This window comes from Equus caballus, chromosome 4 (genome assembly GCF_041296265.1).
Source record: "Equus caballus isolate H_3958 breed thoroughbred chromosome 4, TB-T2T, whole genome shotgun sequence".
NCBI lineage: Eukaryota > Metazoa > Chordata > Mammalia > Perissodactyla > Equidae > Equus > Equus caballus.
The window spans coordinates 87291516-87305048 of NC_091687.1; the positions used below are offsets into that span (position 1 = coordinate 87291516).

At 44.4% G+C, this 13533-nt stretch overlaps 1 protein-coding gene and 1 long non-coding RNA gene across 2 annotated transcripts in view; one reads left to right on the forward strand and one right to left on the reverse strand.

The window, feature by feature from the left end:
* The window catches only part of SND1 (staphylococcal nuclease and tudor domain containing 1), a 408513-nt gene that overhangs the window by 258560 nt on the left and 136420 nt on the right, over positions 1-13533 (forward strand). Inside the window, exon 15 of the mRNA XM_001502591.6 lies at positions 325-466. Within this exon, the coding sequence (XP_001502641.2) occupies positions 325-466 (142 nt within the window). The remainder of the gene's footprint in view (positions 1-324; positions 467-13533) is intronic.
* On the reverse strand, positions 1235-12664 carry LOC138923908 (uncharacterized). The gene is made up of 3 exons (XR_011438225.1): positions 11949-12664; positions 9771-9875; positions 1235-5382 (listed from the first exon to the last, which is right to left on the reverse strand). It is a non-coding gene; the product is annotated as an uncharacterized lncRNA (long non-coding RNA).

The following is a 13533-nucleotide window of genomic DNA, read 5'->3' on the forward strand; positions in this document are numbered from 1 at the left end:
GAGCTTTTTCCCATCCCAGAGAAGGAGTGAAATTCTCATTTCAAAGCACCTTCCTAACTTGTGTATCCAATGAATGCTTAGTAACTGAACGGAGCAGAAAGTCAATGAGAATTCTGGAAACCTTTGATTAACTATATTTTTTCTCTGAAAGTCACACGAGTATCTTGTCCATGTCATGGTTTCAGAAATGTCTGATTTTATAGCGTGATTTGCCTAGCTTCCTGCAGTCTGCTAAGCTTTTTGCATTAGACCAGAGAGAAAGAAACATTTCCCCGGATTCCATTACTTTTCTAATGATTTTTTTTTTCTTCTTTTCTCCACCAGGATACCCAAAAAGCAAAACAGTTTCTGCCCTTCCTTCAGCGAGCAGGTCGTTCTGAAGCTGTGGTGGAATATGTCTTCAGTGGTTCTCGTCTCAAGCTATATTTGCCAAAGGAAACTTGCCTTATCACCTTCTTGCTTGCAGGTAAGTCTTACGTGTCACTCTGAAAATTCTTCCTGGAGCTCAGAAGTCATCCCTGGATGTCACATGCCCTCCTTTCCCCTGTGTTTTAGAGGGGACCTGGAGCCTGTGTCGGTGCTGTAATCTGTACTTGAGACGTGGACACAAGATTCCTAGATTAGTTCCCTCTGTCACTGCAGACCCAGCACTGGCCCTTTCCTGTCCTCATTTCCACCAACCACAAGACGTAGGAGTGGAGAGTAGCTTAAAAGACAGCACATATCCTCACACAGCCTGAGTGAAGGGAATTGCAGACGTAGAAAAATACTGACGATGGAATTCTCACAGTTGGTGTTTCCCATTGGAATAGACCGCCCCTGCCGTGCTAGTTGCGGGCAGGCCACAGAGTTGCTGACACACCCTGCCCTTGTTCCCCAGCAGTGCCATTTGTCTCTCTTTTATTCTTTTCAAATGTCATTAGGATCCATATCTTTTATGAAACCCGAGACATGACATTACCTTCCCTGGCTCCTGCATCTGTAGTAGGCTCTCTGTTGCACTAAGGTTGACATGCTAGGGCAAGCCTTCCTCCTTTTTTGCTGACTGAATGTACGTCTTTCTTGTCCTATCTTTTCCAGTAGCTTAATATTTCACAAACCAGCAAGACTACGTATGAACTGTGCTCTTTGGACGGTTTACATTTATGCAGTCAAGGAGCAAACTGCTTCATTTCTTCCCTGCTGGCAAATAATGGTTATTTATTTCTACTCAGTACTTCACAGAGACGTGGTCTTTGAGAGAGTGTCATTTTACTTCACGACCCTGCACCCCACCCCTGTACACACAAACATTCACTCACTCACAAAGGGCATATTCCATTGTGTTCTCTCAATGCGCAGTTCCTTTTCTGAGGCTGTCTTGTTGCCTCAGCACTTCTTCTATTGAATTCTTGAATAGAATTTGCCATAGGGGAAGAGAAACAGGAGCCATGCTTGCTGTCCCCTGCCAGATTGCCTCAGCCTCCTTGTCCTAGAAGTCACCGATAGTTTCTCCTCTGGATAAGGGTCTCCCTCAGGCCCCAACTAAATGGTTTGTTACGTGAGATAAATCACTCACTGAACACATGACCATGAAGCTCACTGCTGCTGCCGCTTGGCCATCTTATCAGTGAGGCTCTCTTGCATTCTTAAGAAGTTAATAATCATTGCACATCTCTGCGCGCTCTCTGAAGAGACTAATTGACGTATGACAGGAAGCTCAGGGGCAGCTGTAGAAAAGGAAGGCCGCAACAAACCCACACCTTACTGGAGGGCCGTGGTTTTGTTTCTGCAAATGTGAGTTATAGTAAACTGAGGGGTAGCGTAGCATTGGGTGAGAGAGTCCTTTCATGGAGCCATTTGTGCCCTTCTGAAGATTTCCGTAGTGGAGAAGTTTCTTAGCTGTGAATTCTTGTTGTTACAGAGTCTGAAGTATATGTTCAGCTCATCCTTTGCTCTATACCTGCAAAACAATCATCCTTTTGGCGGTGTAGTGCTTGATCCCAGAGGTGGGGAAGAGAAACAGTATTATTCATTCTGGGGAACTTGGCCACACATCTGTATGGGAACAAAAACATTGAAGTTCTGGCTTCTAAAGTCAGAACTACCTGAATGGAGCTGACTTAGAGCTTCAGACTGATCTCGGCTGAGGTTTTCCTGTAGAACCCTTCTGGTTATAACTTGCTTAAACACGAGCAGTCTGATCACTCGATGCCACATTAGCCAGTCCCTCTGTGTACTTGACATTATTCTAAGCTTAGCAATTCAAAAAGCATCGCCTGAGTTAACTTCCATTCTGAAAGATAGATTACAGAAGCAAACACATGGTAAAAATATAAGCTTTTACATTTTTCTCCTGCCCTACTATATACTGTTGTATTATACATCTTCTGGTTTCTTTGGAAACCTGGCAAGGATGCAGGATATTGAAAAGTCATGAGAGAAAGCAGACCTCGGTTTGAATGATGATCCTACTCTGTATAAGCAGGTGACTTTAGGGAAGTTTTTTACTCTGAGTCTTAGTTTGCACGTCAGTTAACTGGAGAGTTCCTTGCCTCTCAGGATTTTTGTGAGGGTTTAATGAGATGTGTAAAGGGTTCAGAACCACTCTGCCATAAAGTAAATCATCATTAAATGTTTCTTTCCCCTTTCTCTCACAAAGACTTAGCAAATTCATAACTAGAGCTTTCCTTAACTCTTCCATGGAACAGCATAGTTGTGTAGTGTGTGCACATGGCTAGGACTCTCCCATGGAGACTGAGCTATCTGTTAATGGAAAGAAATCCAGAAAAGGAGCTGTTCTATCCTCCTCCTGACTAAGCACAGCGTTCACTGAAGGGAAGGCTACTGGCTTTCCCCTCTGACTTTGGAGTAAGGACTCTGCATCCTGGTACAGCACGGTCCTAGGTCTCGGGAAGCTCTAGAGGGAAGACAGGCATGTAAACAAACTGCAATGTTGGGCACTAAGTGAGATGATAGAATTATCTACAAGGCGCAGAAATAGCCTAGAGAAGAAATGGTTGGTTATTTAGGTGGGGATCAAAGATTGTCTCCCTGAAGAGCCGATATCTGAGCTCTGTTTTGAAGGACAAATAGGGATTTGCAATGTTGGGGGATGGAAAGGGACGCGGAGAAGGAGAGGAACATTCTAGACAGAGGTAACAGCATGTACAAAGGTGTGGAGTTATGTATGATATATCCTGGTGTGTGCGAGGAACCACGAACACTTTGGTATTGGTGGAGTATAGAGAGTGAGGGGAGGTGGGGTGGGATGAGGTTGGAAATGCAGGTAGAAGCCTTTCTCCCGTGGAATATACTGTGGACCCTCAGAGTCACTCAAGGTATTAAGCAGGGGAGCGATGTGTTCATACTTGTGCTAAGAAAGTTTATTTTGGTGGATACATTGGAATAAAGGAGGCTGGAGGCTGTGAGAGCAATTAAGAAGCATGGGGATAGAGGCCTGAAATCTAGGGTGGAGAGGAGGAGAGATTGGAACAGTATTTAGCGGAAGACTTGATAGTTCAGGAAATAACTGGATTCTTTTGGTCAGGGATGGGGGTTGATGTTGAGTGCAGGAGAGGAAGTAATGCGTCTAAAGTTTGTGTGATGGGCAGATAGTGATGTCCACCAGCAAGGGCAACACAAAACTAAGACTAGGTTTTGGGAACAGTCACTTGGTGGTCAGAGGATTAGATGGAGAATCCAGAGAGACTCATCTTTTGGAAGCCAAGGGAGGAAGGAATTCTGAGGAGTCAGCAGTGTCTGATTTTACCTAGAAGATCAAGTAGGTAAAAACAGTGAATGATTTTGTACTATTTATCAATTAGTAAGACACAGATAACCTCTGTCAGTGCATTTTCACCAGAGTTGATTCAGCTAAAGGCAGATTATAGGTGATTGGGGAGTAAATGTGAGAAATAAGGAACAGCATTAAAAATAGACTGCTCTTCACAGAAATCTAACAGAATGGAAAAGGAGTGCAGAAAAGTGAAAGCAGAAGGGTCAAGGTAACATCCTAAGAATGTCAGCATCTTGAGTACTTTTATAGCTGTAATTCTTATTCAAGATTGGAGCAGAACGTCGCATGTATATTTGGAAAAGCTATTCAATATACCAATTGTTTTCATAATACCAATTATGGAATGTAAAACTCAACAAAATCTTCTTAGCAAATGAGCATATACAAAGCATGAAGTGAGAAAATATCATAGGGAACATGAGAAGCACTGGTCTGAATTCTAAGTAGCGGGAACTAAGAAAGGACGCTAGTAAATGATTAATAGAATGGTGACCTAGAGGAGATAGAATGAATGAGATGGATGCAGAACGTGCGTGGAGGGAGTATCCTTAGAAAGAGATGGGCTCCCTGGCCCTCTGGGACCAACTCCAAAGCTGAATGTGAGTGTAGACACAGACACAGTATTCACGTTGTGGAGCCGTTTGCCTGGACAGTGATGGCACTCGTGGCACAGCTTTGCGTATCTGTGGGATGTGTTCTACACCGTGTAACACAGGCATTCTGCTAGAAATGATGTCTCTAGGCAGCCAGGAGGGGAGTTTGGGTTGTGATTCTCAAGGGAAAAGTCCAGAGAATTATTCAGCAGACCCATATATGCTACTCTCATTAGTCCCAGCCTTTTGGAGAGCCCTCTGGACTTCAAGGTAGGCTGGACATTTTCCATTTTTATGTGGCCTTTTTTGGGCAGACGGCCCCACAGCTTGATAGGGAGTGGCATTTGGCCCGAGCCAGCTGGCCTCTCTGTCACGGTTCCTGCACCCCTGTATGTGGAATGATTGCTTGGTCAGATGGGATAGCAGGTGGGGCTGGGCAAAGTCAGCTGTAGCTAACAGGTCAGTGCCTCCTGAAAGCTCTTGCCCTTTAGTCCTTTGAGCACCTGGCTTAGGTTTGATCGGTGAGCAGGTGACCTTACACCATCAGAACCAAGACTGTTCAAGGTCCCTCCGCCTGCTGCTGTGGCCTCCTCCTATGCATACTTATTTCAGGCTTGGAGGCAATCACAGGTGATTCTTGTCCTCAGCGGGGAAGCCAAGATCCTGGGGCAGCCCACATTTGTTTAAAAGCATCTTTTTTCCTCATCTAGCATTTAGTGAGCCCCATACTTCAGTGAGAACAAAAGCAGTTTAACCACAATCTTTTAGCTTATTTTCACTTGTCATATATGTCACATTTTACTTAGTTTCTTGTCTAAAGACATACTGAGGCACATATTTACAAATCTCTTGGGCCTTGATTCACATTTTTCTTTATTAGCTCCAGTCGGCATGGAGTGTGTGTCTTATTGCTATGACTTTCATGTTACATTTCCTTATTTTGAATTCGCTTCTTAGCTCTGGGGTATCTGGGTCATGCTGAAGGCACAGTTCAGGAAGTCGTCCTGTTGGCTAAGCATAGGAGGTATCAAGTTAGTGCCTGGAAACCACATGCCTGAATTGAAAGACAATAATGATTTGAGGTTTCAGTGCAAAGTAATCTAGGTAGTCTTAGATCAGGTATTTGGAGTCTTTTGCTAACTCACTGGATGAGCCCACCCATTTGCATTTCCATGTTCTTAAAAGTGGGACAGCAATATGTATGAGGAATTATGGGCTGAGGGAGGTTTGGAGGGTGGGGGACTGGGTATCAGTCATCTTGGATGGCACTCACAGTACAAACGACCTAGAAGGCAGCAACCACCTGGCAGGGGGTTCCCATGTGGATCACAGCAGGTGACTTATAATTAACCAGTTACCTACTCATATGAAACAAGACCAGAAAATGAGGCTTGCCTTTTGCCTGCCTTTGATATTTTTCCATTTTTTTCTCTCTCTTTGATTGCAACTCATTTCTAGAGCTGCACTTTGACAAGGGAGGCAGTGAGAGAAGGGTCTAGGTATCCAGGTTTGATAAATTTTGGTGGTGGGTTTGTGCATGGTAAACTAAAAATTTGGCCGTGCGTCCTTCCACCCTGAGTGCGTTTGAATAAAGTACCTCATTTCCTTCTTTCTCTTTAGTGTCTCTTCTCCAGCCAGTGTAATAGGAATACCAACTGTCTGTTTCAATAGACCAGAAACTTCAAATGAGAGAGGAGAGGGAATGTGAACAGGAATGTTCTCTTCATCTCCTGGCCCCAAGAATGGTGGATCCCCATTGGTTACCAGTTCCTAACCAAATTACACAATTAAAGCCAATATATGTTTAAGTGAGAAATCCCATTCTGCTATCACAGAGGTGCTAATGAATCAGGCTGTTATTGTGGTTGTGTTTGCTGGGCTTCTATCGTTAATTAAGCAATTACAGGGTCTGCTGGTACTTATGAATTCCTTTCAGATGCTTTAATTGAATTGCAACTTAATGGACATTTGTGAAGTGGGGTGTTCTTTCTCTTGGGACTTGCCACTTGGATTCTCTCTCTACCGCCTACTTGCTTCCAGGTGGGTCCCATTGCTGGAAATGGGCAGCGTGACTGAGACTTGGCTGCGACTGCTCTAGTTCTTCACTTCTAAAAGCTATCAGGACGGGAATTCTACAAACTGTGCTCGTGTCAGGAGGTCCTGGAGGGTCACTTGTTGGAAAGTATTATTAGCACAATAAACAGGTTTGGGGAGCCTTTTTTAATGAGGCTAAAATTTTTGCAAGCCCAGGATAAGAAAGGCAGTCTTTGACAGATAGATTTGGGTGATACATATATTAATAAGATTGTTCCTTCCTTCCTGAACAGCTTTTAGTCTGGTAGTATAGAGAGCCATATGAAAAACTTGAACAAGGAAAAGCATAAAGGACTTATGAAAAGTATAGGCAACATATCATGAGAGTGCAGAGGAAAGAACAATTAACTGGGGAATAGAAAAGACTTCCCAAGGGAGATGGCATTTGAGCATCCAGGAAGATCTGGAACATTTTCTTTTGGCAGGCTGGGTGTGATTTGTCTAGGCAAAACAACTTAGCCTGTATCATTAGTTCTCAGGAAGAGTTGCCTAAAAGAAATGGATGTACTCATCAATCATTTTTCTCTCTGCTTTTGTATGGGCATGAAAATCTCCTTCTCAGCTCTTTTGCCGTTGAATATTCGGTGCTCTGCCCTCAGCTCGCAGTCGCTGCAGGCATACCTTACCATCACCTAATAGTCGTATAGATGAAAGACAAGCCTGTGATTATAGCCTGATTATCTCCCATCTTTAGATCATGAATCTCCCCAGAATGAGCCTCATCGTGCTTGTGGGTCATTCAATCACATGGCTATTTAATAATTTATCTCCACTGGGCACTATGCTGGGAATATAGAAATGCATAAGATAGAGCTCTAGCCTTCAAGCAAAGTAAGATGGGTCTACTGAAGTAAAGAATGTATAGACATGAAGAAGAAAATACATTTTTTAAGAAGGATAAAAGTAGGAGAAACATGGCTGAAATACCATACAAATGAAAACAACTCAGATTTTTATAAAACAATAACAATAAATATTGTGATACTGTCAAAAAGGTTAAGGCAGTCCTGGTCCATAACCCAGAAGTACAGGATCTGGAGAGGAGGGAGCCACGTGCTGGCTCAGCCCAGACCAGTGCAGGCCTGGTGTATCTGAGGACCACCCTTTTAGGAAAGACATCAGCACACTCCAGAAGGATCAGAGGAGAGTGACCAGGATGGTAACAGACCTAAAAATGCCAGTCCTGAGGACTAGTAGTAGGAATCAAAGGAGACTTCCAGGACGTAATGGAGTGTTTCAAAGTAAAAGAGGTAGTGATTCGATTTGTTCAGTAGCCATTTCAAATATTTTTTTGATTAAGACAGAGTAATAAATAAAGACATCAATAAAAATAAGATTTGTTTGGCATGGTTTAATGGCAGTCACAGACCTTGGAGCTAGAACACTTAAAGATGAATTCTTGCTCTCCTGCTTCCTAGTTAATTATTTCCATCAGACTGGCCTGCTTATCTGGGTGCGATGCTGGGACCTAGAGGTGAGGCAGACAGCAAGGCCCATATGGCAGTTCTCTGCCAGCCTCTCTGGATACTCCTGCAACTGAGGGAAAGATAGTCCTAGTGGGGGCACCACCTCCTATGGAGTCAGTCTGAGGATGGTGCAGCCTTCTCATTGGGATGTTCAGCCCTCACCATCTCACTTGGGTTTTCTGTGTCAAGAAAAGAAAGATGTTGGTTTATCCTTGGCTGTTACATGTTAGGCCCATTGATTGCCTCTGGATGGATAGGTCAGAAGTCAATGAAAAGAATCCCTACCTCCTACATCCTCTGACTTACGCCTTCTGCTACTGCTTTTTACTCCTGCTGCTTTTGAGTTTTAACATAGGTGAGGCAAGAGGAAAAAGTATCCTGGATAGGGTATAGGCCTATTCCCTGCAGAGTTAATAGAGCCTGTAGAGTGATACAAAAAGGTCAGACCTGTGAGCTTTTTACCAAGGGTTCCTTTTCCACTCCTCCTTCTCTCCTACTTTAAGGGTCTTTCTGAGTCTCTTAAAAGTTATCTAGGCTGCCTTCCACCTGGTGGGCATGTGGAAGAGGAATGAGAAGCTTACAGAGATTTGATGGCTGTTGTCTGCTATAGGGTTTTCTGTTCCAGCACCTGTCTCTGGTTGTGCCCAAATACCTCAGTTCTAATTCCGTTCTTGTTGCTTTCTCAGAAAAATACATTACAGTGTGGATTTTTCAGTGCCATCTAGTCAACCTATTGGCATTTCCCAGCAGCCGTTTAGTAGTAATGATGGCAAGCAACATCATCCAGGATTGGGCTACTTGCCACTACCCCTGCCCTGTGGGGGTGTCTATTTGGCCAGCCTAATAATAGAAAATGGCAGGACCTGGATGCAGGAGAGGGCGTATAGATGGCATGGTAATTTGAAATTGAAGGGAAGTGTTTTGCAGTCTGGTAATGGGCAGCCCCAGGGTAAGCAGTGCACACTGCCTGTAAGACTTAATCCTGGTTGCTATGGGAACCACCTCTCACATCCCCCTTTCAAACAGAGATATGACTGTTTAAAATAAAAAAAAAAAATGGTTCCTTATCATTGAAAAACTGTCTTTGCCCCCAAGCCCCAGGTCATTGCTTCCCTTGGATTCCTTTCAGAAAGTTTTCCTGAAGCTTCCCCAACCTGATGGGTTAGATCTGCCAGAGTCTATGCCTGGCCCTTTGTATAAAATTTGAATGAATGGCACTAACATGGGAATTACAACACACTAGGTACCCAGTGTGGACAATCATTCCAAGTACATCCTCCTGTTGTCCCGAAGGGGGCACCACAGGTTTTCACTCAAGGAACTGGATGGGACCACTGGCCACATAATGCACTTCCTCGCATCCCATGCCTGAGGAGCTCCAAGGAAGCCCAAGGAGCTGCTCTCAGTCTCAGTGCCATGGGATCGCTACCAGATTCTGATGTTGGGCTGCCAAGCACAGACCCTGTGGGAGCAAGAACAATTCACAGAAGTTCCTTTCATATTTGGAAGGCATCTGAGACACAACTGCATTCTCAGTTGTATTTTTTCATCATTAGAGCTTTTTCCCATTCTTTAAATTACCCACTTAATCCACACCTTTTAAGTTTGGGGTTTTTTTTAACCTCCCTTTGCCTATGATAAAATAGATGAAATCTACATCTCTCTTCAGTGGCCTTTGATTTCTGAACATATGGCTCCCTGCACGGGTGGCTTATAGGCTTCTACGTGGGCTTTGGAGAAACTTTGTTTGAGCTTTCCAGATTCCATGTAGTTTTCCCTTATTCTACTCATGCTTTACAGTAGCGGTCCTGAATAAACCCCAGTAGCTCCCATGCTTACCTTCATTCCACAGAGGAAGATATTTAAATCGACGGCTTAGTCTACGATGGGTGGAGAAGTTCCCATTCCTGCCCTGGTGTGCCTCCTTTTCCTGAGCCTGTACATCTGCAAGTGATTTTTCTAGGGTTAATTTGGGTGTTTTTATTTTTAAATTGGAACATGGTGTCTGTCTCTTCTCTGTGTGTGTTTTGGATGCAGCCCCTGTGCTAGGCATGCGGTTATTAACTCCACTGATACACCAGTTCGCTCATTAGCATTTGCATTTTAAATTACAAGCTAGAGCAGACGACATTTATGCTATATTGGTACCATTGCCTTCTTCATGAATGATGTCGTATGTGCAGGGAATGCAGAAATAACTCCTCTGAGGCCCTGATGTATTTTCGTCTCTTTTCTTTTTACTCTTGATTCTCATTGTTTGACAGGGAATGTTTTTTTAATCTTTTCCAAGTTTAGACCTATTTGTGAGTGCTTCTGATTGGGAACTGCTAATGACAGACCAACCCATCGTATCAAAATAGACGTATTGCGTAGAGTGGCCATCTTTCCCTTTCACATTGTGCTCCTGGTCAGCAGTCTGCTTTGATTAAAGAGGAGGGAATTTTCTTCTCCACAGTTTGGTGGGTGGGAAGACATGGTAACAGCTACTTGTTCTTGCTTGTGTTTGTATCCCTGGTTATTTGTTTTTATTTTTTTTTCTTTCTTTTTTGAGGAAGATTAGCCCTGAGCTAACATCCGTGCCCATCTTCCTCTACTTTATATGTGGGACGCCTGCCACAGCATGGCTTGACAAGTGGTGTGTAGGTCCACACCCGGGGTCCGAATCGGCAAACCCCGGGCTGCCAAAGCGGAATGTGCAAACTTAACCGCTGCGCCACCAGGCCAGTCCCCCCTGGTTATTTATTAACACCTGTTATTCCCTGGCCCTGCATGAGGAAAAAGGGGAATAGTGTATACCTTCAAGGAACTTATTTTTGACAAGAAACGTTTAGATTGCACTACAGTACAGCACGTACTTAGAGTGTGAGATACCACGTTAGAGGTGGGCTTCTTAAGCAAGAGTTGCCGGTAGTTAAGGCCTCTTGGGGGAACTGTTGCTCTTGGCAAATGGTAACTTCAGCAACAGGATCACCAGAACCAAATCAGAAATGCCCGGTCATGGATCACGGCCGTAGGAATGGAGCCTTCCTAGGCTTAGGTGTGCCCAGCTCTGCGTACGCTAGTCTCCGGATGGTTTCGGGCAGCACGCTGCGGGCAGAAAGCAGAGCTCTGGTAGATAGGTCTGCATTTGTGCCATTGTGCTATTTCTGTGTGATCTCAAATTGTAGTTCTCTGAGATCCGGCACAGGGACTCTTCCTTTTGGTGAATTCTGACTTTTCAAACATGAAAAATCCAGGGAAGTCACACTGGAAATAGTAGATGTGCATTCTGTGCAGAAGTTCTGCAACTGATATAAACAGTTTTTATTTTCCTCCCTTCTCACTAAAGGTCGTCTCCCATGTCATCCCTATTCTGCTGTTTAGCTACTGCAATAACCAAGACATGAAGAGTTGGATTTGAGACTCATGATCCAAGTACACATGATATGTTAGTTTAGAACCGGATCCCATTACGGTGTATCATTGCCGCATGTGGCATTTCATACAATAATAAAAGAAATTACATGGTAATAGCATTGTGAGCCTACTCTCATGTTGACCCATTTCATGCTATGAGGCTGTCCTCACAGTAAACACTGCCCTATCACACTCGTTCCTTATTCCCGCACCAATAAATTTTACCCATTAGAATGAGGGCTGGGGTGGTGGTACCTTTTTTCCCTTCAACATAGTATCACTTGAGCAGTTCCAAATCCTACTTCACATTTGATACAGCTCTATTTCCTTTGCTTCTGTTAATTAGTCTTATAATAATCTCTTCCCCTGAAATCGCTGATTAAGAGTTGTCGAGAAACCCACAACAAGTACTACAGACGTTAGTCAGATCTCCACATAGGGTCTGTAGCCCTGTGAGAGGCCCGTTGTCCTCTGAGGGGTCCTTCCATTTAAACATCTAAGAGTTCAGGGATAGTTCCACCTCACGTGTTTATTGCTTCATTTTCCATAAACAAAAGCACTCATGAAGTTCTTTTGAAAAGTGGATGAGCGAGACAAAACTGATAAAGAGCCGTTACCTACCTCTGTATTTCTTTTCTTCCATGGATATGGTCTGTGTTGGGCGCACTCAGTGTTCACTGTGAGTTCCAGGCTTCAAACACAGGCCTTTGAGCCCTCAGTGTTTTCTTCTAGTCTTTGGCTTCTTTTGGTCTCCGTGCCTGGTATCTGGCAAAATTCTTCTCCATACACAAAGCTGTGCCTACCAAGGCAAGCATGGATAGTGTGGAGGAGATGAGTGGGTCCCTGGAGACTTCAGAGGAGTAAAGCAGGGCAGGAGATGCAGTTGGCTCGTGTCCCCTGTGCAGTCAGATGAAGCTGTCTTTGGGTTGTATGGTGGCAGGCACCTTGATGGCATTCAGTGTTCGTTCAGTAACATTTGTAAAAGCTACTTATCGATGATGATGGAAGCAGTTGAGACAAACAGCTCACTAAAGAGCGGAGGAATCCCACAAACAATCTTTCATTATTTTCATTGCGTTCGTTATCCAGGTGAAGGCTGTTGGCTGCCAGTCTCTCACCGCCCTGCTGAGCTGGGGCTCCGAGGAGGGGGCTGAGGTTGGCTGCATTCCCCCAGCTGCCGAGCCATCCAGCCCTCTCGCGGTTCTCTGCACCTCCCTCCAGTGTGTCGTCGGCTTCTGACAGAAAACTTGAATTAAGTGGGTTAGGAATAAACTGCTTGAACGCGTTTGCGCAAGATAGCTTCTCTCACCAGCTATCTGAAGTGCTTTTTGAAATACACGGGAGTCCTTTGTAAGCTGCTTTATAAGCTGTGAAGTCCATTGTTGCTGCTCTCTGCAGCCAGCGTGTCTCTAACCTAAGCAATGTCGACTTGGCTCTGGGCCAGGGCTCGGTATTGGAAACTCGCATAAGCAGCAAAGCCGCCCACCAGAGTCACTAGCAGCTGTTGCAGGTTGGAGGATTTGCAGAAATTGAGATTGCTGTTCCCAGATATTGGCACTTGCCTGGTGATGAATGACCGAGTCTGTGCGAGGGGACTCTGTATGCTTTCCTTCGGCCTTTTCTTCTCAGCCCTCTATTGTGGGGCCTGCTCAATGGCCCTGTTGTGGAGCAGGGTGGCTGAATGGCGGGGTGAGTGGCCTGCCTCTACCGCCATTCCCTCCCTCAATTGGCCTAGACTGAGACATTAATAATAGCTCTTTGATCCTCTGAACTGGTTCTTGGGGCAGGAATTTTGAGGCACATAGCACTGATGCCAAGGGCTAAGAATCCAGCCTCCAGAGGCCAGGGAAATGAACTTCACCTGAAAGAGTGGCATGAATCCTGCTTCGATTCCTCTGATGTCCTTTGCCTTAACCCGTCCATTTGCACCAGAATAGCCAGGGAGATAAGACCAGAAAAAAAGGTCCTTTCTGATAGTCATTAATGATTAGTGTGTTTATTTCTGGTATGATTGCTCAAGAGTAAAATTTTCAGAGAGTGATATACCACTTTGTATAGTTTCTTCTTATCACATGTAGTCATACATATTCATATATGCATATGCTAAAACCAGTGTTACAAGGCCATTTTACTAGAGATTAAGCTACAAAGAAACCAACATGAATGGCCCCTATTAAGAGATTGCCACCCTCCCAACTTCTACCAT